At 38.4% G+C, this 27,455-nt stretch overlaps 1 protein-coding gene across 1 annotated transcript in view; it reads left to right on the top strand.

Annotated features, from left to right (window-relative positions):
• PRKAR2B (protein kinase cAMP-dependent type II regulatory subunit beta) overlaps positions 1-19,759 on the top strand; it is a 94,347-nt gene extending 74,588 nt beyond the window's left edge. The window contains exons 5-11 of the mRNA XM_054050221.1: positions 5,982-6,088; positions 8,126-8,279; positions 9,812-9,913; positions 10,324-10,398; positions 11,135-11,200; positions 11,363-11,501; positions 14,432-19,759. Of these exons, the coding sequence (XP_053906196.1) occupies positions 5,982-6,088; positions 8,126-8,279; positions 9,812-9,913; positions 10,324-10,398; positions 11,135-11,200; positions 11,363-11,501; positions 14,432-14,565 (777 nt within the window). The 3' untranslated portion in view covers positions 14,566-19,759. The remainder of the gene's footprint in view (positions 1-5,981; positions 6,089-8,125; positions 8,280-9,811; positions 9,914-10,323; positions 10,399-11,134; positions 11,201-11,362; positions 11,502-14,431) is intronic.
• Positions 19,760-27,455: the final 7,696 nt, after the last annotated feature.

Here is a 27,455-nt window from a genome sequence, read left to right as displayed (position 1 = left end):
TTTCTGCTCATTTTTTAGTAAACTACTAAAAAGTCAAACAGCAGCCAGCTTGCTCAGAGGGGCTACTTACAAAATATAAAAAGTCTTACTGAGACTGACTGATGGGCATGTACTTGATATTTGAGAGACAGAATACTAGTTTAACATATAACTACGTGGAAGAAGATTAAGGTGAATTCTCAATGAAAATATTAATGGTCAGAAATATTGATTATACAATCAAAATATAAATTAGATTCTTTGACAGTGAGGAAATAGATGCCTTTTGATTGGGTTACAAGTGAGTATTACACAAAGGAACTACACATCTTGAATTGGATCAGTAATACTACCAACATTTATGTCAAGAGTTCCAGGGGAGTATATGTACATGGTTTTGTTCTGAAAAACAAATGTAGAGAGCTTGAGACATGAATTCTGTAATTTTCTTTTCCTCTTTGAGGTTCTGACTTGTTGATTAAGAGCTCATTTTCTTTGTGTGGTTTCCCTGCTTATGTTTTTTTAACTTTTTCTATCTCTCTGGGGTTTCTTTCTTTCTTCCTATTCTGGTATTCTGCCTGCGTCTTTACCCTCTTAATTTCATGCTGAGCGTTAATTTGTTGATATTTCATACTGCTGAAAGTGAAGATAAGGTGGCCAATAGATGCTGTTTTAACTTGCATTCATTTTAGTATAATGGCTGTAGGAGTAAAGAATAAAGTGGTTTATGAACCCAAGGGTAATAGTAGAACTGTGGATTCATTTTTTTCATGTGATAATCTTATGATTGTGTCTCAGAACATTATGATTTTTACAAGTCATATGAGATAGGCAAGTCTAGTTACTACTGTTGTACTGAAGTGCATGGCAATCTGATGCCTGCTTAGGTTGTGCAGGCTGTCTTGGATGTAAAAGGGAAATTAACTGAGATTTCCTGTCAGGAAGCGCTGCAGCAGCACACTTATCCTCCTTTAGCGGGATTCCCAAAGCACATATGATCCTAATGTATCATCCTACTTTTAGGACTTAACTGCTTCCAACTAGGTGGAATTTCCCAACTCCAAAAGTTACTTTTTACATTTGTCATTGTCATAACTTTGGGTGATGATTGTGCCCTACTTTCCATTTAATCTACAGTGCCTTCATTGATTCTGAATAGATAGCACTTTGTCAGACAACAAACATTTGTATTGACAATTTAAACACAGATGATTCTTGAAAGTCCCGTTGTTTAAGAATGGTTCAGTTTAGTATAGAGGAATTTGTTCTTTTTCCTTTACAAAGTGACTTACAGTAAATCTATAGACTGATATTAAGAAGACATGTACCTGGCACATTGGTAGCAAATTGCTTGGTAGTTTGGCAGTTAAAAGAGCTGCTGGCATTTAGGAAGGACATCTCATGGTCTGCCAGCTCTCCTGAATGAGTCAACAGCTTTCTTGCAAGGATATATGAGTGACTGGATTTTTAATCTGTGTGAAATGTGTACTAAATAAAATGTTGTTTTAATGTTCATTAATCAATGTCCACTATCTAACTGATTTTTTTCCAAGGAATTGCATTAAGATGTAATTGCCGTGTTTGTTTTGTTGACTTGAAAGAAATCGAGTCTAACATACTATTTTCAAATAATGCAACATGTGTCTGGAGGTCAGTGCTTTATGTGATACAAAGTATGTGTTAGGAGAGCTGTGAGTGATTATTTGCAGTTTTTTACTTGACTTGGCAAGAACGATGGAATCAGACACTGTTCCAGGGGAAACTCCTTGGTAAACCAGTTATCGTTACTGTCTGGGGCTTTGTTCTTTTTAATCTCATGCTGTGTCTTTTGTTTGTAACACTATAAACATGCCCATGATTTTGTATATTTCAGATATGAAATGGCAATACATCAGGCTTACACACACTTTTACTTATGCATGTTTAGATTTGTAAAGGTACCTTGTATCTGAGTGTTAATTTAGGCACAGAAAAGTAGTTACTAACTCATAACAGTGTGATTCATAAAACCTCTTCTTAGGTGTTGTGCTGTTCATCACCATAATAGCTACCAGGTGTATTTTTTGACATGAAAGTTCAGCTTTTATGCTATTGGTTCATGTGGCCACCGTGGGATAAAGGGGAAGAAGGGGAAACCACTTTTTTTTGCAGGTGTAGTGTTTAGTGTAGTTATGTGAAGACTGTCAGAGAGGATCAGACTCCTAGTGAAGTGTCACTGAAGAGCACCTGGGTAACTGCTGTTGACAAGAGAGAGCACAGCAGAAAGAACGAACTAGCAGAGATGCTGCGGTTGAGGTATTGTTTGTGTAGATGGGAATTTGAAGTGGAACTGGAAGTGCTGCCCAGCACCAGCTGAACCAGCCAACCATGGCATACCTAGAGGTTTCAAGCCGGATCCAGAGGTAGGATGTGACCATCTTGGTCACTAGGAGTGGCAGGTGTCTCTCCTGAAGGAACATGTGCTGTGGTCAGTGCTGAGCCATCAGATGAAAGAACTGCAGAAAGATGTGAAAAGGACCACATAGCATCAGGCAGGATAAACAGGAGCTTGACAGCATATTTCAAGGGTTGATTAAAGAGGCAAGAGTGCCTTTCTACTGATAGAGGCACCAATCTATTGACCAGACTTGCTCTCAAGTGATGTTGTGACAGGATAAGGCACAACGTACACAAACTGAAATACAAAAAAACACCCCCTGTTTAAGGACTAGAAAAGCCTTTTTTTACTGTGAGGGTAGTCAAATGCTAGAACAGGTTGCCCAGAGAGGCTGTGGAGTTAATTTACACGTTTTGGGACTAAAGAGCTAAGAATACATGCTAACTGTTTTTAACTAGTTAACAGTCATAGTCACATGCCCTTCATATTAAATGTTTCCTCAGTTCAGTATTTTGAAAGCTTTAATTAGTGGGAAAATGTCATTTGATTGACTAGAAATACAGATTTTGTTTGTCAGGAAATTAAGGACGCCCAAAGGCAGAGACTGCCTGCCTGCCTTTTAAATTTTCCATTCTTGTCACTTTTAATTCAGTTCAGTAATTGGTAACAACAAGTTATATCAGAGATTCTCTGTTCCTGAGGCCATGCCATGCCGCATGACATACATATGTACAGCGAAACACACTCATACCACTCTCTCCTCCTAACCTCACCAAACCAAGCAACTAACCAGGTGGTTTTGCTTTTTCTGGGAGGAACCTTGGGCTCAAACCTTCCTCCAAACCATGACCAGGGTTTGTCAGGAGGAGTGATAGTTGGCACAAGCCAAAACTGTACCAGCTGCGTAAGTTGTTACACCAGTTGTGTAAGAGCAAACCAACCCAATCTATACTATGTCAGTGCTGGAGTCCATCCCCTGGTCCTGTTGAGTTTGTACTTTTCATAGACTCTGATTCTGACCAATCTCAATATGCAAAAGAACTTCATTAGCCGAGTTCATTTAAGCTAGTACAAAACCAGCGTAGGTATCATTTTGGTCTGAGTAAGAGAGAAAAGAAGATTATCTCCACTTCAGGAGATACCAGAGGAAATATCATGCAGGCTGATGTTGGTAAGGGAATGAATGCGTCTTTGCTCTCCTGCTTCCTGGTAGTTAAATTCACACTTGAAAGCAAGGGTGATTGAGACTGTAATGATGGCTGTAACTATCATGTGTTTATTCACTTGTCTAGTAAATTATTTTGTGAAATCATGCTTTGTCATTAAAGTTCAATTGTTAGAAAGACTTCTTGACAGAAATGCAATAACTACACTTGAAGAAAATCTCTTTATAAGAACAACATCTTGATACATGAATTTAGCTTGTCTTGAGAATGTGTCTTTCAGAAAATGTCATTTCCCATTCAGCCTCCTTGCTTTTAAGAAGTTAAAATACTTTCTCTGTCACAAAGGATGCTGATCAAAGGGTGCTTTCATGGCAACAACACAAGGTTCCCATAAATTTTCTCAAAAATGCTCCTTTTTTGAAGTATTTACATGCTTCACAATTTAGAATGAAAAAAAAATCCATTACATGTATTAATCAGAATATGTATATAAACATTAAATTAACAATCAAATGTCAAATAATTTAAACTTCACGTTTGATTCTTTGTATTTGTAGTGCATTTTCCCACTAATTAAAGCTTTCAAAATACTGAACTGAGGAAACATTTAATATGAAGGGCATGTGACTATGACTGTTAACTAGTTAAAATATTTGAACAAACTGTATTAAGGTAATGAAATTTTACCAGAAGTCACAAAGATTGCACAATATGCATGTATAATATTTCAGATTCCTTACATATTGTATTTCTGTTAAAAATTTTATCATGTTTTTGACGTATCATTCTTTAGAATATATGTTACCAGATTGCCACAGAATTATACATAGCAGATTTACAAACACTGTAATAAAAACCACTGATATAAATAATAATATATGATATAAATAATTATTTATATTTATGTGTTTATATAAACATATATATTATTTATAAACACTGCTATTAGAAAACTCTTCCTGTTTTCATTCAATATGTATGTTTAAATCTAGAACTGCTTTAAGAAAGAAGAGGTCTCAGCCTGCACCATTTTACCAAATACCAGAGTTAATTTTGTGTATGATAACAGAACTGCCTTTTAATTCTGAAATTACCCATCTTTATCCATTCAAAGTAACTACGGAGGGAGCCAGTAAATTGAGTCTCAGTTTGGCAGAGAGTCAGGAGGATTCACATAGCAGCGAGCTGCCAAGCAAGTTTTGTAATTCTCATGGTAAAGCAAAGAACACATGCCTAGTTTGGTTATTGTAGTCTGCTCTATCTTAATTTTACGTAGGAAGCTTTGGGAAAGGGACCAGTTGTCTTTAAGTTGCAATTAATTTAGAAAGTGAAAATATACGTGTAATACTTCAGCAGATAACAGACAGTTGTTGAGCTTTCAAATGTATTAAATAACTTCAAGTGTTTAAAAAGTGTTTTAAAGGAAATAGTATTTTCAGTTCTACTCTCTTGTCTGAAAGTCATAGATTTACCTACCAGAAAAATTGTACCTTCTGGTGAACTTGATTCACAATTATGAGACTGAAAATGTTCTAATCTGAAATCTGAGATGAAGCACACTGGATTAAGATTGTAACTCTGTGCTTTATGCCTTCAGAACCACAAATAACTGTCTTTGTAGTTCAATCTTTTTTTCAAGTTGTCTTGTGAGTATTTTAATTTTCAGGGATCAGGGCCTATATAATATACTTTTCTTGCATTGCTTGCATTTAGAGGATAACATAGAACCTCTGCTCCTCCATAAAATGTGGACCATTCTGCATTTTCTTACTTGTTTTGTTTATTAAGTTACCATTTTAGGATTCATATTGATAACCCACAATGAGCTGCACTCTAGTGTTTTTATGGGAATAGTAAAGTTTTTTTAGCAGATTTACACCAAACAAGACAAATTATGTAATTAATGATTTGGGTTTTTTATTAGACTCTCATAATTCAGGTGCTGACATTTTGTTAGTCCGTCAACATTTCTCTCTAAACATTTGTATTCTGTTCAAATTAACAGTTTTATAGCATTGTGTAAATTCCTACTTCCCAGAGAGTCCGGTATTTTCTTACTCAACCTTTGTAGTTAGATCTGTCCCAACATTTTGCAGACATTGCATAATTTAGATTTTCAAAATACTTTACAATCATTTTGAAACTAAATGCTGTAAAATATTTCTAAAGAAAAAAACAGGTGAGTGTATTTTTTGCAATATGAGCAATTTGTAGATGAGAGCTACGTTATCATTGGAAGGGACAAGAAAGGAAGCTGGGCTCTGCACACTAGAAGAAGAAAAAGCCAACACTGAACACTAAATAAAACTGTCTTTCAGACCAATCTCCACATTTCTGTTAGCGCAAACATTTTTATGTCTCGGCTTTATCTGTATATTTGGGAGGCTGAACAGTTAATTTGGAGAGTAAAATTTTTAAAAATGGATGATGATTTCTTGTCTTTGTGTTCTTTTAAATAGGAACAGATGTCTCAGGTGTTGGATGCGATGTTTGAAAAGCTGGTTGAAGGAGGGGAACATGTCATTGATCAAGGGGATGATGGCGACAACTTCTATGTCATTGATAGGTGAGTTGCTGTGTCTTATTATAGCATAAAGTATTCTGCAGAAGTCCATTGAGAAAAATCTATTTTTCTGTGTACTTGTATTTAACCCTTACATATGTCTGCATGGGAGAAAGAGAAAAGAACACACATGAACAAATAAAACTCTTTCAGAGCTATGTACAAGTGGTTTTGAAAGGAAGCAAATTTTTCATACAGAAATACGTTCCTGTTCTCCTTATATATTGCTAGATCCCAAAAGCTGGGTTTTTTTTTTTCTTTTAACATGGCAAGATCTAACATAAAACAATGAGAAAAGTGCTTCAGTTCAATATTTTAAATCTTACTGCATTTCAATATTATCTGTAGACTTTCTCATTCACATGAATGTTATTAGACCTCAAGTAGCTAAGTCACTACTCTTCATTTGAAGATCTGTATGGAAAAAGCAGGTAATTAAGTAAAATTCTAGACGTTGATTACTGTTCATTCCAGTGAGCTAGGAAGAGCATTTACTTCGGCATCTTTTAGAAGTCTTTTGGCACAGACTCCAGACGGGCTATCCCAAAACACCTTTTCCTATGTGTACCTTTAGACTAACACAGTGATTACCGAGAGTGTTTGAAAGGAATATTGTGCTACAATTCTAAAAGAGATGCAAAGATCATTGTAGATCAGTATAACCAGCCAGTCAAAAGAGATGGTTATCCTGCTGTGTTTAGCACTGGTGCAGCTTCACCTTGAGTACTCTGTGCAGTTTTGGGTCCCACAATTTAAGAAGGATGTGAAGGTCCTTGAATGCCTTCAGAGAAGGGCAACAAAGCTGTTGACAGGGCTGAAAGGCACCTATTAGGTGCGCCTTTTCTAGTTTGGAGAAAAGGAGGGTCTTTCATTGTTCTCTGCAGGTTCTTGAGGAGAAGTGGAGAGGGAGTTGCTGATCTCTTCTCCCTGGGATCCAGTGGCAGGATGCGTGGGAATGGTTCAAAACTGCGCTGAAGGAGGTTTAGACTTGATAATAGGAAGCATTTATTTACTGAGAGGATAGTCCAAGCACTGGAACAGGCTTCCTAGAGTTCAGTGCCTCAAGCCTGTCAGTGTTTAAGAGGCATTTGGACAATGCCCTTATCAACATGCTTTAACTTTTGGTCAGCCCTGACGAGGTCAGGCAGCTGGACTGGATGATCATTGTACACCCCTTTCAACTGAACTATTCAATCAGAAGATCATTGAAATGTGTCTGGAAGAGTTATTGTATTTGAGCTTTGTGAGGCTTTCATATCTTACCCAAAAAGCTGCAAGGACTTAACAGTATTCTGTCAGTCTTGCAGTTTTTAGGTGCACTGAATCACCTCTAAGTCCCTTATTAATGCAATCATTGCACAGATTTTTGCATTGAATTAACATGATTTCTTACCACATACTATACAGCAGTTCAGCCCTGAACAAAATGGTGTCTCGGCATCAATGTCATGCTTTACAAGATACCACATTTTACTGCATTCCCAAAGCTTAATGATGGGGATAAGAAATCCACACTCTTATTATATAAATACATATCTTTAATAACCTTATGTTGTTTTTCATACACATTCCTTCTGTTTCCGGTGTCTACTCTATTTATTACATTCTAAAATACTTTAAAATATTGTAAATGTTAAATAACTTGTATTATTATTTCAGTGATCATAGTCATTTTTTTCAAAGACTTGTTACGTTTGTATTCAGTGTGTTTAAATGAAACTAAGAAACAGATACTAAGTTAATTTTATTGTTTTAATAAGTTCTGGTCATCAATGCATCACTGTATATCCAGTCTATCTTTAAACTGAGTTAATGCAAAAAATAATAATCCTATCCTTCCCTTTGAAAAGGAGGTATTTTTATTATTTATGGAAGTGATTGAGGTGTTCAATATCAAATTTAACTTGCTTGTTTAAACAAGCAAATGTATTTCACACACTTTACCTTTCGGATTCATGGTGTAAAAAAATGTAGAGAGAGGCTGCTTAGCAAAGACCAGGACTGGATTCTACTCACTGTATTTATATATTTTATTAACAGAGGTACATACGATATTTATGTAAAATGTGATGGCGTTGGGAGGTGTGTTGGAACCTACGATAACCGAGGAAGTTTTGGCGAGTTGGCCTTAATGTACAATACACCCAGAGCAGCTACAATTATAGCTACCTCTCCTGGTGCCATCTGGGGTTTGGTAAGTGAAATACTTATTTTAAGAGATTGTTTATATAAATTGTACTGGTGTGCAATATCAGTTTAAAAAATTATTTACAATTTTGGAAAGACTTAATTTTAAAACTTCTGAGAACATTTTTTTCCAGAATCAGCAGAAGCAAACATGAGGCTTAATAAAACACTGAGTTTTTTAAAAAAAATAATTATTTTAATTGCAAACCACTTGAAATTACTTAAATATATGTATAGAATGTTTTCCACCATCTTGAAAAGAAATGCCTTTGGTTCCAGAGTAAAATTCAAATTTGAGGTTATTTATGAGTGTTATTCTATTTAGCTCTTTGACAACAGTAATAGAATTTAACACAATAGTAGAACTGGGATAGGCATCTTCTTCAAAATTATCAATCTAAGGACTGATGTGAAGATAACATTTTCCTATTGAAGCGAAACGCAAGTTTTTTCACCAACTTAATCCATGTGACTTTTGGGATCATGGCAGAATTTAGGACAATATAAGAATGGGTTTAAATTGGATTGGGTTATATTGGCCAGCAAGTCCCACCTGCAGCAGTGAAGGCTTGTAAAGCATTTCACCTCATGTCTGTTACCAGGACATGATCATATGAAGTTTAGAGAAGAAAATAGCATAGGTGTAGTTTTTCCATGTCTGCTGCACTTGGATTGCCAAATATTAAGGACTGTCCACTTGGCTGTTTAGGGCAGCAATGAGTCTTGTTCTGCTGAAATGGCAGAAAATGCACTGTGACTGTGACCTACGACCTAAATCCATATATTTTGGTTTGTTTGTATAATAATATAAAAACCTCTTTGCATACATATCAGTACACATGGCACTTCTGGATCATGACTAAACTTTGTAAATTAAATATCTCAATATTAAGGATTTCTTAAATATCTGAAATTACCCACTCAGCATTCACTGTGTAGCGAACTCCTCTGTATGAAAACCCTGTATGTAATCTCTGCTGAAGCGCAGGGAAGCTTTTCAAGTCGTGAAATCAACTCAGGGGCTAAACTTGAGGAGCTCTCGATTGACCTCTAGAGGGGTCTTTCTCAGCTGCCTTTATGGGGAGAGTAGCCAGCTAGATTGATGGCTACATTGACTTGGTAATAATAAACTTGGGTAATAAAGTAATATTTATAATATAAGTGTATATATATATATTATATTATAATATATAATTATCTATTATCTATTAGATATTAGATGATAGATAATAGATAATTATAGATAATAAATTATATATTATATATTATATTATTATATATTATCTATAATTATCTATTATCTATCATCTAATATCTAATAGATAGTAGATAATAGGTAATAGATAATTATAGATAATATATAATAATATAATATATAATATATAATATATAATATATAATATATAATATATAATATATAATATATAATAATAAAGTAAGTTACCCAAGTAATAAACTTGGGTAATTTGAACATATGCAGCCCTTTCTAAAAACAAGTGTATTTTTTGTTAATAAACTTTCTTCTCTTTGTGTTTACAGGACAGGGTAACATTCCGAAGAATCATTGTAAAAAATAATGCCAAAAAGAGAAGAATGTATGAAAGTTTTATTGAGTCATTGCCATTCCTTAAATCTTTAGAAGTAAGATTTCTACTGCGTTATTTTAATGGCTGTGTCAGAGGTACCTGATAAGATTCTGCTTTTGCAGAGTTTAAATTTGGAATGAAGATTTTTCTCCAGAATAAAATTTTTCATACTTTTGTTTTAGTGAAAGGCTATGTTTTTGATATTCCTAAATTTTCAGGATAAAGAGCTTATTGTTAATAATTTTTTTTTTTTTACTTTTATCTTCATTTTCTTAAGCTTTATTTTATTAGATATTAGCCAATAAAATTAAACAATGACTTAGGGAATTTAAAAATATTTTCATTTAACAGCTGTATTTTACATGGATGCTTTTCTGAAAGTATTTTTTTAAAAGAAAGGTTTTTCTAAATATAACATTGTAATGCTAACCAACTATTTCTTACATTTTCTTGTTTTAAATGAAGGTATCTGAGCGTTTAAAAGTGGTTGATGTGATTGGCACCAAAGTGTACAAAGATGGAGAACAAATAATTGCTCAGGTACAGTTTATTTTTAGGTTTTTTTTTTCTTTCAAGTATCATGTTATCTATAGATAATACATACTTTTAAACTATGTTTTTCTCAGTCAAATGAAATAAAAACACTGCACGTGAGAGAGGTAATTATTTTGTTCCAGAAGCTAATTTTTCACTTATGGCACTTTGAAAAACATCCCTCTTAGTTGTTATGAATTAAGTAGTCAACATTTTTAGTGTAGTTAAAAGTTAAAGATATATAAAAGAATGATTGCTTGCAGTTTGAGCACTGAAGACTTACCTTGGTTTTGTTGTTAAAAATATGATAATCTTTTGAAGAAGAATGTAGAAGTATTCAGGGTAGCCAGCTGAGACCTTCTTGCCCTAAAATAGCTCCTGGATATCAGGTTAGAGGCTTTTTATACTGGAAACTCCATAAGGGAAATAATTTAGAAGGAATACAAAGGTGGAGAAACAGGAATAAAGATCCTAAAATATTCCATAATATTTTTTTCTCTGCTTTTTCTATAACGCACAATCAGCTATGTCTTTTTAGGAAAAGATCTCACTCTCAGTTCTGTATAGATGTTTTAATTATTATGTGCTTTGAGTAAGGTTTTCACATTAAAAGTGATTTATTTTGCATCAGGCATCAAAAAGATTAGCTTCAAGGCACTGGCTGCAAATATTTTAATGTTACTGTGAAACTAAAAAGGAAATTTCACATTTCCTTTACTCACTTTATTTTTTAATTCTACAGGGTGACTCGGCTGATTCTTTCTTCATTGTGGAATCGGGAGAAGTAAGGATTATAATGACAAGGAAGGTAAACAGCCCTAAAACACAGAATTTAATTTTGTTTAAAATCTTTATGTATTCTAAGTGTTAAACAGTAATGCTACTGTTGGTACTGATTTTGCTGAGTTCTGTAAACCTGTCTCTCATTCTCTCCCTTCCTTTCTCTTTCTTATTTTACCTGATATTTCAGGGTAAACAAGATGTAGAAGAGAATGGAGCAGTTGAAATAGCGCGATGCTCAAGAGGACAGTATTTTGGAGAACTTGCTCTTGTAACTAACAAACCACGAGCCGCTTCTGCATTTGCTCTTGGCACTGTCAAATGTTTAGGTACTGTTTGATGAATATTTATATTTTAATAATATAAAGTTATACACGACGTATCTGGTTATGAACCCTGTTTTTCTCCTGCATACAAGACTTAAAGCTCGTTGAAGAGCTTTAAACCAGATTTGAAGTGGGAAAGGGATAAATCAAGGCTTGATGGAGATAAGCCCAGGGCAGCTCACCAATATTTGAGGGATGGTGTGTTAGTCAGGTCCTTTGGTCTGACGTCTCTGTGGAGGAAGGGGATGGACATCCATGCGGCAGCGAAGATGCAGGCCAAGTAGTAAGCCAACTAGAGAAGGCACTCTGATGGACCTGTTGTTTCCGAACAGAGAAAGATTTGTGGGTGATGTGATAGTTGCAGGCCATCTTAGGCATAGTGCTCACCAAATAAAGAGTTTTCAATTCTCAGAGTGGTAAGAAAGGGGTCAGCAGAACTGCCACTGTGCATTTCCAGAGGGCAGACTTTGGCCCATTTAGGAGCCTGGTTGACAGAATCCCTTGGGAGGCAGCCGTGAAGGGCAAGGGCGCCCAGGAAGGCTGGACATTCTTCAAGAAGGAGATCTTAAAGGCGTAGGAGCAGGCTGTCCCCGTATACCAAAAGATGAGCTGGCAGGCAAGTAGACTGGTCTAGCTAAACAGAGAGCTCTGGCTGGAACTCAGGAAAAAAAAGGAGAGTTTATAACCTTCAGAAGGAGGGGCAGGCAACAGAGGAGGGCTACAAAGATGTCACGACGTTATGCAGGGAGAAAATAAGAAGGGCCAAAGCCCATCTAGAAGCTAGTCTGGCTACTGCCATAAAAGGCAATTCAAAATGTTTCTGTAAATACATTAGCAGCAGAAGGAGGTCAAATGGGAATCTCCATCCTTTATTGGATGGGGCAAGGGGGAAACTTAGTGACAAAGGAAGAGGAAGAGGCTTGTATCAGAAATAACATGGGTGGCCAGCAGGACCAGGGAAGTGATTGTCTCCCTGTACTTGACACTGGTGAGGCCACACCTGAACATTGTGTGCAGTTTTGGGCTATTCACTGCAAGAAAGACATTGAGGTGCTGGAGTGTCCAGAGAAGGACAACAAAGCTGGTGAAGGGTCTGGACAACAAGTCTTATTGAGGAGTAGCTGAGGGATCTGAGTCTGTTTAGTCTGGAGAAAAAGAGGCTGAGGGGAGACCTTATTGCTCTCTACATACTCCTGAAAGGAGATTGTCGCAAGGTGGATGTATGTCCCTTCTCCCAAGCAACAAGCAGTAGGACAAGGGGAAATGACCTCAAGTTGTGCTAGGGGACGTTTAGATTAGATATTAGGAAAAATTTCTTCAGCAAAAGAATCATCAGGCATCCGAGCAGGCTGCCCACAGAAATGGTGGAGTCACTATCCCTTGAGGTATTTAAAAGACATGTAGTTGTGGTGCTTAGGGATGTGTTTTAGTGGTGGTGTTGGCAGTGTTAGGTTAGTGGTCAGACTTGATGATCTTGAAAGTCTCTTCCAATCTAAACAGCTCTATTATTATGTAATGCTATGACTTATTTACATTTACCCAAATAAGACTGTTTAGGTACCTTATCAATTGCTTTGAGTTCCTGTTTGCATTATTTATCTGCAGTAATTGTTTGTAATTGATAACTGGAATTAAGCACAAATTATCCAGCATTAATAGCATGGAAGTAAAAATTATTTTGGGACAGTATAGGAGAGTGTTACTGCAAACCATTTATAGCTACCAGATAAATGTCTAATACTCTGCAGAAAGGTAAAGTATTTCTTTTCTCAGTAGGCTGACTCTCATCTAAGAAATAACTGTGATAAAAATCCTGTCATGTTTTATCACCATGACTTGAACTTTAACAAATTTTTAGTCTTCACCAGCTGTTAATTTAATCATTCCGTCACACCACAGCCTCAGACACAGGAAAAACAAAGACCTTAGGACTTGTGCTTATAGACAGCCCTTTGCATCCATTGCTTTTCATGGTCTAATGTTTAGCTCCTAAACATTTGTATCTAATTATGGAAAAACTGTATAAACTATAAAGACAGGTTTGGCATTCTGGAATGACAGCTTGATTAGCAAGCCAGTAACCAAAAAGCTTCTCACTTACTTATAAAGGCATTATTTTTAAAAATCCTTGTCTCCAAGCGTAGAGAGATGGTCAAGCAATAAAGATGAAAGATGACAGATGACAAAGCAGAAAGAATAAGAGGTAGTGATGAGGATGAGTGTCATTACCCAGTAGGGGTGACTTGCTAAGATCTCCGGCACTTCCCAAATAGGAGAGATCTTGAACTTCTCTCAGCAAGCCTAGAGACTACAGGCAACCAGATTGGTAGTTGGTCAAGGTATGAAGTTTTGTCCCTGGACTATTGGGTAGAACTACAGAAGATAAAATTATGTGATCAAGTAAAGAAAATATTGTGGTTGGTTACGCACTGACATTGCACGTGAATTACTATCTCCAACTTTTCGTATGCTTACTGGGAAAAAAGTGTCTATTACAATTGCCACTGCGAGTGGAAACAAGTAAAAATAGCAAGGAAACAGGTGAAGTTAGACCAACCAACAACAGTAGCAAAGAATGTGTTTTTTCGAAATCTCAAGGGTCTTAAAACTGTATTCTGTGGAGGAACCCAGGCCCCTCCAGACTTCTTCAGCAGCTCTTGGGTCACATTAATCTTAATATAAAAATATTTTCAAAATAAGAAACACAACAAATTCTAAGTTTATGTATGAAGTTTCAAGACAGCAATGTGTTGGTTGATCTTGGTTTTGCTACGGTAAATGGTTCTCTTCTGTGCAAACAAAGTATATGTGTCAGTAGCATCTGTTCTGTTATAATTAAAAATTTTACTTTGGAATGTCATAAACACCAAGATTAGTGTCTGCAACTGACGAGCACTTTATATTCTTTCTCTTTCTCTCCCCTTTTATCTTAGTTATGGATGTGCAGGCATTTGAAAGGCTCTTGGGACCTTGTATGGAAATTCTGAAAAGAAACATTGCAAACTATGAGGAACAGCTAGTTGCTCTGTTTGGAACAAACATGGACATTGCTGATCCCAGTGCATGAACTAAACATTGGAGCAACAAGATCTGTTATGGAATATAGCACAGTAGTGGTTAGTCCACTGAGAAATTGTCTCTTTTCCTATAGATGCCAAGCATTTTCTGTGATTTTAAGACTGGGTTTGGGGGTATTTTGTTTTGACTTATTACAGTGGAAATACTAGTAAACAAATTAGGAATCCAGTAAATTGTGGGCTTGATTTTTAAAAGTGCATAGCACTGATGGTTCCAGCTGGCATCAAGAAGACCCACAGTAGCACAGCACCTTTGAAAATGAAGTCCTTTAACACAGCATTTCCTTAAAGAGTAGATTTCAAAAAAAAACCCACATGATGAACTTAAACCAGCTTCTGCTCTTTGAAAAGGTTGCAACTTTTCTGGAAAGACTGTTAGTTTGAATGTGGTATGTTGAAAGTATTAGTGCACACAAAGTGTTTATATGTATTAATACAGAAGATATACAGTAGATATTACTTTCAGACTATTACAGTTGTCATGATTTTATGTTGCATTTATCACAGAAGTAATGAATCACAAGACTAATTGTAAGATAAAGCATGATAATGCATTTTGTGTAACACTCATGACCCAAATCTGATTTTTAACATTTTGTAATTTGGTTTAAAGTCCTCATTGTTTAATATGTCATGTTTCAGCACGAAACTGTAATATCTTATGCAATTTAGAGGACTTGTATATTTTTGCAATAAACTGCATTTTTTTATTAGTTACATGTATTCTGTACAGTCCAGAGTGAGGACAACCGACAAATTGACCTTAGTACTTTAAAAGCAAAGGTATAGGTCATTGTCATGTTCTGCCTAATCATACAAAACCTGTATTGTTTTCCTTCTCCCTTGTTTTATATTTATGCATTTTGTCTTCTCTAGGCTTGTTCTGTAGTTAATTTTTTTTTAGATCTCACCTTTTTTATCTGTTAAATCTTTTACCTATTTCAAATGAAATGATCTCTGTATATCTCTCTTCTTGCAGTCTAATCTTAGCTATCGAAGACCAGATTCAATTACTGAAGTGATTGATGTCAAAAGCCATGCTAAACTAAGCTTGTACTTGAAAAATCCTTATCAGGAAGTACAAAAATATTTTTAATTTGACAGATCAATACTTTAAAAGCTTTGAACAAGCGTGGAAAGTACGTCATCGTCCGAACTAACTTGTCCTGCTTTCAGAAACCTGTAGGTCATCATAAAATAGTATCTCTTTAGCCGCAATAGCATGGGATACCTCCTGAGACTGAGAAGAGAGAATAACATCTTAATTGGGAGCACAAGGCTCATTGCTTACCGGGGTCTGTGACTGGAAATTTCAGGCACAGCCCAATTTTAGTGCTGCTTACTGGCCTATCTGTTGATTTACGTGGAAAGCTAGTGCACATAATGGTAATTGGCAGTAGTTCTGCCACAATGAGACTACAAGAACTGCCAGATACTGTCTGATACTACAAGGAAAGGCTGCTTGTGTCCTGTCTCAAACACCTGAATTATAACATCTTTCCTTCTTCGATAATGACTTTTCTAATGCCACATATTTGTGTATGTTGATGTAATAATTATCCTATATTTAGTGATATGTTCTGACAATTTATATAATCATACCTGTATATGAAATTATGATTATATAATATGATAACAATACATAATTTATATCATACAGGATGGTATAAATTATAAATCAGATTCCTACAAAAATACAATCTGAGCAAAATTTACAGATGTCTTTTTTTTTACCTAGAAACTTGGTATGAATAATTGCACATATGATAACTTGCCTTTGTACTTTTGATTTGTGGAAAAAAAAGAGAAGCCTGTTATACTAGAAGGAAATATCAGGTAACCAAAATCTACACTCTTGTCATTCTGTATGCTTAATCTCTAAAAGCTATCTATATTTTGCACTAGCTTGATGTGATTAAGAAAAATGCTATAAATTACTTGTATGGCAGCAAACCACAACCAAGGCCATAAATGCCAGTCATGATATTTTCAATATTGTTGGTTATATTTAAAGTTTCCTTACAATAAACAACACTTTTATATATAAAAATCTAAGTCTGTTGATATTGTCGTGTTTTAATTCCATTATCATATAGTCACAAATGACCTATTTATATTAATTTATTAAAACATTCATAATTCTTAACACTTTCATGTGATTTTCATAAATGATGGTATGAGGATCATCTGTCTACTCAGAATAGATGACATGCTGGTTCGGTAATTGTCATAGCTACTCTTGATGGTTTGCTTGTAATTTTTTTAGGTGGGAAAAAGCTGTGGAGTGATAAATTTAAGATAATTAGAGACTTCGGATTTTCTGAGTCTCAAAGTACAGTTTCATGTTGCAGCAGTTTTATTGTGTTGCTCTTGGGAACTAGTATTCTGGAATTTTCTTTGTTGGTGAATTATGGGGAGGTAACTAACAGCAATAAACTATCACTTTGAAAGTTTCGTCCAAATCATTATATCCTTCATAGAATCATAGAATAGTTTGGGTTCGAAGGGACCTCGAAGATCATCTAGTTCTAACACCCCTGCCATGGGCAGGGACACTTCCCACCAGACCAGGCTGCCAAAGGTCCCATCCAACCTGGCCTTGAACACCTCCAGGGATAGGGCATTCACAGCTTCCCTGGGCAACCTGTGCCAGTGTCTCACCACTCTCATGGTGAAGAAATTCTTCTTTACGTCTAGTCTAAATCTGGCCCTCTCCAGTTTATACCCATTGCCCCTCATCCTATACCTACAAGCCTTTGTGAACAGTCCCTCCCCAGCTTTCCTGTAGCCCCTTTCAGGTACTGGAAGATGACTATAATATCTCCTCGGAGTCTTCTCCAGGCTGAACAGCCTCAACTCTCTCAGCCTGTCCTCATACAGAAGGTGCTCCAGCCCTCTGATCATCCTTGTAGCCCTCCTCTGGACCTGTTCCAACAGTTCCATATCCTTCTTATGTTGAGGATTCCAGAATTGGACACAATACTCCAGATGAGGTATGATAGGATTTGGGATGTCCTCTGAATCCATTCATATGTACCCTTTCAACACGCCCATTTTCATGTCACAAATGTCGCAAGTGTTCATGGTAGAAAGCAAATCATATCTAGTCACTGATTTGTAATCACCTTTTAAAACAAGTTAAATAGTTCTAATGATTTTAAACAATACTATGTCAGGCTTACCTTATAAGAATGTCTGTGTTCATACTTAGATTACCTGATGCTTCTGTTATTTAAGATTTTCATCATTCTTGTTTGTAGTCAGGTCACGAAAGGAACAGGACTTTGGCAGTTACTTGGCGTGTACATGTTAGTTTCTTTACTCTCGCCCCAACTTCACCAGCGGTTTATAATTCTGCAGAAGATTTAATTGAATTTGGCAGATGGCAAAGTCTTAAAGATGAAAAAATAAATAAATAAATGCTCCAATGAATTTGAAAATATACCCCACTGAGTGAGGAGAGAAAAGCCTGAGAGACATCCTGTACGAGAAGGGCATTCCTGAGCTCACGTTACTAAGCAAAAGAGATTCCACATGGCAGCAAATGTTTACAAATGCTTCAACCATGGGAAAAAAAATCAACCGCAGCCCTCAGTCAATCACAAGACACAAACCTTGAGGAAAGCAGGCTTCCTTGGTCCTCATGCTGATGCCATCGCTTTTTAAATGTCATTTGTTTGATCTTCATGACATTTCATTCAAATTCATCTGGAAGAAACCCTTCTGAAATAATTCCCTTCTGGATCTCCTGCTTGAGGTCAGGAAGTGACTGATTGTGGAAGTTCCGGCGTAAAGCAGTGAAGAGCATTGTGAAACCATCTACAGCCAAAAACACTGCCACTCATCTTTTTTCCTCATTTTGTCTTTTGTATTTAGTAAAGACTGTCCTGGTCCTTGCTGGAATGGCGGGTTTGGATTTGGTGGGCTTGTTCTGCTTTGTTTTAAATGTTTGGTGCTTTAAGCTTTCTGTAATGTGATTCTGGGATCAGGTACATCATGATTTCTGTCATTTTGTAGTTTATGACACACTTTCCATGCCAAGTGTTATTGTTTCTCAATATCAAGATTTACCAGATGTGCAAAATCAATATCTGCTGGTCATCCTACACAGACCTGGCACATCAGATTCCTAGTCCTCTTTTTTAAGATGCTTGCTGCATATGATAGCTTTTGCTAAACAAAGTGTTCTGCTGAAAGTCAGTTTGCTACAGCATGGACGTTCTTACACACTCTTGCTAAAGTCTTTATGCTAGTTCAAAGCTCTTTTTATCCATACATACATGTGATGATTATAGGTGTGTGGGGTTTTTTTGGAGTTTCTAAGATACTTTCCTGTGTCTGTAGTCCTCAAATAAGTATTATTGTAGTTTTCTATGGGAGGCATTGCCTCTTTGGATGCTGAATATGTATAGATCTGTGCTGTTGACTGTCTTAGAAAATTCAGAATCATTTACAAATAATTCTGAGAGTTGGATTACCTTTGGATATATACCAAGACTGTTTCCAAGTTCTTAATCTACTTTTTGGCTCAGAGATGCTTAACAGGCTGGACACCCTCTCTTCGTGGACCAAAGGGGATCTGGATAGTTTTCTTCAGGCTTTTAATATCCTAGAAAGATTACATTTTAACATTATCTCTTCCTTCACCCCATTTCTTTCTTTCACTCTAAATTATCTTTATTCTGACAGCCAGATGGACAGCCAGTGACAGTAGGAGTATGTAAGGCAAGTGGAGTGACTGGCTGGGTCCGTAGTTGGATGCTGTTGGGAATTAGGCTGCATGCAGGAATAATAGCTAAGTATGGAAATGGGGATGGATGTGGGGAGTAATGGACCTGGGTGCTTCCCCCCACTCTGTAGAAACATTTTATATTAATGAAGGCCAAGATGCCCTTGAAGGACCATGAACAGTGCAGTAAGAAACAACGGATAGCAACAGTAAGCTATGGCTGTATGCCCAGAAGCTGAGAGGGAGGTGTAAGTTAGAAAAGTAGAAATCATGATAACTTATGGGAAGAGTATGTAAAATATGCAAAGCTAATTAAGCAAGTAACTGTCTGATCTAGACACGTGGACAGTAGCAACTAACAAATAGTAGTATAAACTTATACGCGTGAACAGTTGTTTGTAACCAATCAATTGATGCCAAGTTTTAGATGCAACATAACACTGCGTATATGAGGAGCTCGCTAAGAGCAATAAAGGTCTCCATTTACCACCTCACTGGAGTCCGTCTCGTCCTTCATTCCTGCACCACTCTCTTCCCTACCACTTTCCCCCTTCCTTGCCATGGGCTGAGTACAAGGCCTTCAACAGAAAGGAATGTATCAAGGGCACATCAGTATCAGTAAGTTGGGGATGAGACATCTGGAAGTAGGCGTAGTCAACTCCTGCGACTGGCAAGGCCCTTCCAAGGACAAGAGCCTAATTATTTTCTAAGATGATGGATGCAGCTGCTGCTCTGACGACTCAGCCAATAGATGACCTGTGCTCATCACTGTAATATCATTATAATATTAAAACACAATCAAATTTTCCACCAGTCAGCACTTGATATTGTGACCACATTCACTCAAGCTTACTATAAAAAGTGTAGATGAAAGGAAAGTTCTGGGGGTGGGCATGCACAAAGAAAAGAAAAATGTCACTGAAGCTCTAGGGATCAGCCAACAGGCTGAATCCCATCTCCCCACACCCAATTTCATCGTGGGTGTGAGGAGGGGAAAATGTGACCAAAACTTCTGGGATCAGCCAACAGGCTGGATCCCAAAACCCTTCCCCCCAACCCCAGATTCCACTGGGGTAAGCACTTGTGTTATCCATGCCAAATACACATCTTAACATCAAGCTAATTAACATCAAGTTAATTATTAGTATCTCTCTGTTCTCTAAGCCTATCTACATGTTATCTTTACTTGCATCTGATTGTTATTGCTCCTCACCTATCATGGCTTGTTGCACGCTTATGCACGTTCAAGTGTTGAGTCATAAACAGGGCCGTTCAATGTATTTTTGCAAACAGTACCTTCTCCGCAGCTACTATCGAACCTTATTAAGTCATGAGCTGTTATTCTTAATACAATTGAATTGTTTGTACAAGTCTCTGCAGTCTTTTATAACTGTTTAAAGGGATGTAAAGGGGAGTCTCTAATTTAACAAGCTAGGCTAAATTTATTGCCTTTGCAACATCGTTGAATTTAAAGTGATTCAGAACGTAGCAAGCTGGGTAATTATTAATTACCCTTGCTTCATTGCTATGTTACTTACTGTGCATTTAGCAAGCTGGATATTATTTATCCTTTCGAAATTGCTATATTAATTATTCTGACAGGCTGGGCAATACATATTTGCACCTTTGCGATACTGTCAGTCAGGTTGGAGGATTCTGGCTAGAAGGCTGGGTGAGATTTATGTATATTTTTTCACCATTGTGATACTGTTGTGTAAAGAGTTAAACATATTAGCAAGCTCTCCTTTGAAGTTTTCAAATTTACCCACTTGTGATGTTCATCATGTTGGCTCCCCAACACATGACAGACGCAGAGGTCTGGTTGACTGGGCAGTGACTCTCTCATCCCCTTTGTCCCATCCCTGTCCCTGCTATGATGGCAAATCAAGCTGAGCTGGAGTGCAGTAATGGTGTTGTGACGGCTGTGTGAATACCCATGGATAGAGTTGTACCTTCCTTAGCACTGGTAGAGGTATCTGTATGTATGGGAAAACAAGGAAGAGACAAACGCCAAACTGTCATGTAAAAGAAACTGTGTCCAGCCAAAACCATGTGAAAAACTCTAACAATAGGTTATACAAGGCCATTGTGCCAGTATGAGCTGACTCAACTTTTTCATACTGACGTAAATTAAATTAGGACAGCCTAAAAATAGCATCATGGCGTGGTATGACTACTTTGTTCTCTCTTCTTTGAACATACTGAATTATTTCAGCTGAGCAGCTATCAAGTTTTAGGAAAGGATAATGCTCTGTGCAGGTCTCCCTGTAGAAGACTAATTCCCTGGCAGTGAATGAGCCTCTGGGACCTGCTCCCCAACATTTCTGAAGATGCTGGAAACTCAGTTCCGATAAATGTCTGATTTGGAAAAAGCCATCCAACATATCACCCAGCTATATCTTCTTTCTCTCTTTGTTGCTTTGTCCTTGTGGAGTCAGAAGGTGTGACTATCTTAAGCAACCTTAGCTCCACTATACCTTTATATTGTGGCTGCGTTTGTATGGTTGTATCCATTACAGAAAATTTTATGTGCCTGAGACTATTTGCTAGTGCAGAGGTATTGAATAACCAACATTTATATTGTTTTCCAGTATCTTTCCATATGGGGTGGCCATATGCAGATGGCCAACTGAGAATTCTCATCATAGAGTCACAGAATCATGGAATGGTTTGGTTAGAAGAGACCTTAAAGATCACTCAGTTCCAACCCCCCTGTCATGGGCAGGGACATCTTCCTCTGGATCAGGTTGCTCAAAGCCCCATCCAACCTCGCCTTGAACACCTCCAGGGATGGGGCAGCCACAACTTCTCTGGGCAGCCTGTGCCAGTGCCTCACCTCACAGTAAAATATTTCTTCCTAATATCTAATCTACATCTCTCCTCTTTCAGTTTAAAACCATTACACCTCATCCTATCCCTGCACTCCCTGATAAAGAGCCCCTCCCCAGCTCTATTGTAGTCCTTGGCGTATGGTAGCTCCCCAGCCATATCCGAAAATCATTTGCTATTGGCCCAATAAAAAACTATGCCAGGGCCGTTCAAAAGAAAAAGAAAAAGAAAAAAAAAAAAGATTATTTTATTCCAGTGCCCAGGAACACTCCCTGAAATTTTAATTTACCAACCAGCATAGGGGGAACCTACAGGTTACCTGTAGTCTCTTCTTGACTTGTTCTTTTGCAGACTTTGAGCTGGGATAGAGTTTTCTAATTATCATTCTTCTGGTTTGTTTTCTGATATGTCAGGTCTTTTTTTCCTGATACTATTGCCAGTTTTTGTCTTGGGCTATCTTTGTAGGTGATAAAAGTTTAGCCAAAACTGAAATCTGCGCCATAATGACATGAAATACATTTCTCATTAATTCCTGACCTTTTTTTTGAATAAAAAAATAAATAAAAATCTCTGGCCTGTTATTTGGTTTTCCCCAACTTGAACCACTGCAGGAGATAAGTGAATTTTCCCTTCTGGCACTCAAGGAAAAAAGATCTTTCCTGGGCGCAGCAAGTCCTCTGTTCCTCTGCTCTGCATTCCCAACAGCGTCCTCTGTGAGAAGAGTAAAGAGGCGAAATGTAGGGGTGGGCACGGCCAGAGCTATCATTAGGACGTAGAGGGGGGCAACCACCCTTGCAGTTAGCTAGAAGAGGGAATGAGTACATATAGCTTTAGGACATACCGAAATCATTGTGAAAGAATAAAACTGATGTGAGAGGGTCTAGCAGAATGGCTGCAGAACAAAGGCTGCTGCATTGGGTGGAAGTGGAAGCTCTGTTGAGCAAAGCTGCTTTGATGTCTGGGGAGTATTTAGGAGGGTGGAAGTCTACACGTGGATGTGAAAGCTCCTGTAGCAGAATTAAAATAATGATATTCTGTTTTTCAGAGAGTCAGCAGCGGGAGCTGTGTCCTAAGGGCAGGACAAGGCATGCGCTTTGGACAATAAAGATTAAAAGTAAAGATAGGCATAAATCCAATACATAATATATATTTTACTAATATGACTTTGACAATTAGTATTACACATTTTTCAAATTTACCTTGTGGTTTCTTAACTTTGTGGCTGGCAATTTTAAATGGTATATAGCTAGGATGAAAATTTATCTAAATCTTTCTTTTCTGTTTGTGTCGTCTCTCTTGCTTATCTTGTGTTCTTTAGTAGCCATCTGTAATGTGTCAAGAACTCAAAATAAACACTTCCCAACCCTCCACCTTATTTTTTACCTCTCTTACAACAGCAGAAGCAACTGAATCAGCAAAGCTACCAACACTGTCTGCGTTACGCAGCATTGATTCATTCTCTGAGCACCCATTCATTTTGGGCATGGAGTAAGGTTGAGGTAGGGTGTGTGAAGGGGGGTAATGCTTTAATTAGAGACTAGGCATACAGAGCAAGCAGCGTGGCATTGACATAATCTTAATTCTGAAATTTAGAAGATACACATTTGACTTGACCAAGGGGGTTAGTAAGTTTTGATGCAGTTTTATGTGTCCTGCTGCCCTCTACTGCTTGGACTACCTGTCCTTATACTCATTTTCTCTTACATCCTCCCTGAGCAAAGGTTAACTTATTGTACGCAAAGGAGAAAATGTAGATTTGAAAATAAGGAAGCTGTTACATTTCTATTTGTAGAATCTCAAAACAATTCAGACACTCATCTTTACAAAATTTTCTTCTCAGTCCTAGGTAGGATTCATATTTTCATGCTTTTTGAGTATATTGTAGATGGTGAGTGTGATGTCGAGGTTCTAATTCTTGTCTGTATCTGGAACCTGGGCCAGTGGATCTCAAAGGACTAAGCTTCACACCTAACACTTGTGCTTAGGTTTTTTAGGAATTGTGAATCTTCACAGCAAATGGTCGATGAGAAGCTCGACATGAGCCAGCAATGTGCGCTTGCAGCCCAGAAGGCCAACTGTATTCTGGGCTGCATCAAAAGAAGTATGGCCAGCAGAGCGAGAGAAGCGATTCTGCCCCGCTATTCCTCTCTTGTGAGACCTCATCTGGAATACTGTGTCCAGTTCTGGAATCCTCAATGTAAGAAGGATATGGAGCTGTTAGAACGGGTCCAGAGGAGGGCTACAAAGATGATCAGAGGGCTGGAGCACCTTCCATACAAGGACAAGCTGAAAGTGTTGGGGTTGTTCTGCCTGGAAAAGAGAAGGCTCAGAGGAGATCTTATAACAACCTTCCAGTACCTGAAGGGGGCCTACAGGAAAGCTGGAGAGGGGCTATTCATAAAGGCTTGTGAGGATAGGAAGAGGGAGAACGGGTATAAGCTGGACAGGGCCAGATTTAGACTAGACCTTAGGAAGAATTTCTTCACCATGAGGGCAGTGAGACACTGGCACAGGTTGCCAAGGGAAGCTGTGGCTGCCCCATCCCTGGAGGTATTCAAGGCCAGGTTGGATGTGGCCTTGGGCAGCCTGATCTAGTGGGACATCCCTGCCCATGGCAAGGTTGTTGGAACTAGATAATATTTAACCCAAACTATTCTATGATTCTGTGATTCTATGATTCTATGATTTTAAACATATTCAACACTTAGCTTGGGAAAAAAGCCGTAGTTTTGGGGAGGAAAAGTATATAGTTGAGTGGAAATGTGGTCTATAACAAGGTACAAACCTTTAGGCCAACAGGTTTTTTCTGTAGAATCTGATGGGGCTCGAGACAGGATTTCTTATCTTCTGTTGCTGCTTAATCCAGCCTCTGTGCTCTCCGCCTTCCACACTGCAGCAGACAGAGCTTTCAGAAGAGTAAACTGTGAGTTTTACCTTGCAAGTGGCTGTACACAAGCAGAGCAGCCCATCTGCAGGATGGAGATGTCTGCATACCCAGGTCTTCTGCCAAGCCTTGATCTGGAAATGCAGGGTCTACAGTAAAATTCATTAAAAACTATAGAAGCCTGGGTCCCTCTCCAAAGAGCCTAAGGGCTGCTTATATGAATAAGGGAGATCAAAAGAGATAGGGGAAGGGGAGGAATGAACACAGCTTTAAAGTTAATTTTATTGTGAAGTGGTGTAAGATGATTCCTGGTTTACCAGTTTTCAATTTATTAATAAATGTATTTCAGAGAAAGGATGCCAAGAAAGCTTCCTTATATCGAGATGTATCAGCTACTTAGGAAAAGCCTTAATTCTAAATACAGGAAAAATCTGAGCTTGTGGATTAGATGGTTGCTATTATAATAAGCTGTCTAGTCACTTAACCAATGAATCTCAACCTTAATTTTCAGATTTTCTCCTGGAGGCATTTGTTCAAATAACTCCTGTGTTTTCAGACTAGGAATATGATCTGCAAAGGGATGGTTTGTTATATGATTAAGCACAGAAGGCTCTTCATTAAATTCCACGGCACTGATTTGTCTGCTTTTTCTTTTTCAAGCTAAACTTGCACACATACATATAAAAAGTAATAATCTCCAATTCACACTGCAGCACATACTGCATGTTTTTGAAAGTAATGTCTCTCTTCAAACAGTTCCTACAGATGGTCATGAGTTTACTAACAGGCAAAACTTTTTGGAGAAGCCATATTATAAGCTGATGTGCCAATGACATCCACATACTGAGTGTGTTCTGATGCCAAGTACAATTTCAGGGAGTGTGATTTATTTTTTTTCCTTTTCAATTGCATTACCCTTGCAGACCTGTGGAAATGATAAAAGCAGCATCCCCTCTAGTGGCCACTAACAGCATGTTTCATTGGCCACAAAGCTTACGCAGGGCTCTAAATACAGAACTACTTCTGTTTATATTGCAATACTCAATTTTATTTTGCTGATTTTCTTGCACACTGTATTAGTTTGCCTGAAAGTGCAAACTGTCGTAGATACAAATTGCAAGGAAAGCTTCGATACAAGAGTTAGGACACGTTCATGTGATTGAGATGATGTTGAAAACAGGATAAAGAAGAAATGCTTTTCTTGGAAAAATCCCAACAACTGCAAAATCAGGACACTGTCCATGAGTTTCTAAAACACTATTGATTATTTCTTAATTGTACATGCATTTTTCTTGTATCACACAGAATCATAAAATCATGGAATCACCAAGTTGTTAAAGACCTCTTGGATCATCGAGTCCAACCGTTCCTATCAACCACTAAACCATGTCCCTGATGACATCGTCTACCCATCTTTTAAATACCTTCAGGGATGGTGACCCAACCACCTCCCTGGGCAGCCTCTGCCAGTGCCCAATGACCTTTTCTGTAAAAATTTTTCTGATATCCAGCCTGAATCATTCACAGTCATAGATTTCCGACTGAGTATGTGGCCTGGGGACATCAGGAGTCCATTCTCATCTCCGCAATACCCCAGAGTTACTCAAGTAGGCAAATCTCATAGTACCTGTAGGCTCATTTCTCTGTCAGCAACCCAGAAGTGATCTCAAAGACACCAGGTTGTTATTTTGGCATTAAATGTACGGGAAAGCCTGGCAGACTCCGGCAGACAGGAAAACCCGCAGAGATTTAAAAACAAAGCATGATTTTTCTTCTCACACCACCTCGCATTTGGGACTTCAGCCACTACCACCGTGTTGTTAATGTAAAGAAAACCAGGGGAGAGGCCGGGCGAGGGCGGCTGCTGACTCATCCCTGACCTTTGGCCACCGCCTTTCACCCCCGCAGCCTTGATTCGGGGAAACGGGAGCGGGGCCGTTCTGTCACCGCGTTATTAGCGGTCGTAAATGACGAAAGACCGCGGGGATGGCCGGGGCAGGCGGCACCCTGGGACCGGGCCGCCGTTTGCGCGCGGATGCCGGGAGCCAGCGCCACGCCGCCCCGAGAAGCCGCGGGAGCCGCCAGGGCAGCGCGGGCCGCACAGCACCCGCCGCGGGGCTGCCCAGCACCGCGGGTACACGTGTCCCTGAGCCTCTTGTTTACTGTCTGTCGGGCGCAGCGCGGGGCATCCTGGGAGCTGTCGTCCTCGCTCGGCCGAGCCCGCAGGCGGTGGGGGCCGCAAAGACTACAATTCCCAGAATGCCCCGCGGAGAGCCCCCGCGGAGGCGTCGGCCAATCGAAGCGCCGCTCGGCGGTGATTGACGTGCAGAGCGGCCCATTTGGAAGCGCAGGAGAGGCAAAACACGCCCGCCCTCCGGGTACTCCCCTGATTGGCGAGCCGGGCAGCCAATAGGAAGCGGCTGCGTCTCGAGCGGCGT

This window comes from Cuculus canorus, chromosome 1, assembly GCF_017976375.1.
Source record: "Cuculus canorus isolate bCucCan1 chromosome 1, bCucCan1.pri, whole genome shotgun sequence".
NCBI classification, from domain to species: domain Eukaryota; kingdom Metazoa; phylum Chordata; class Aves; order Cuculiformes; family Cuculidae; genus Cuculus; species Cuculus canorus.
The sequence above is the reverse complement of the archived record's forward strand: the minus strand, read 5'-3'. Positions and strand labels throughout refer to the sequence as shown.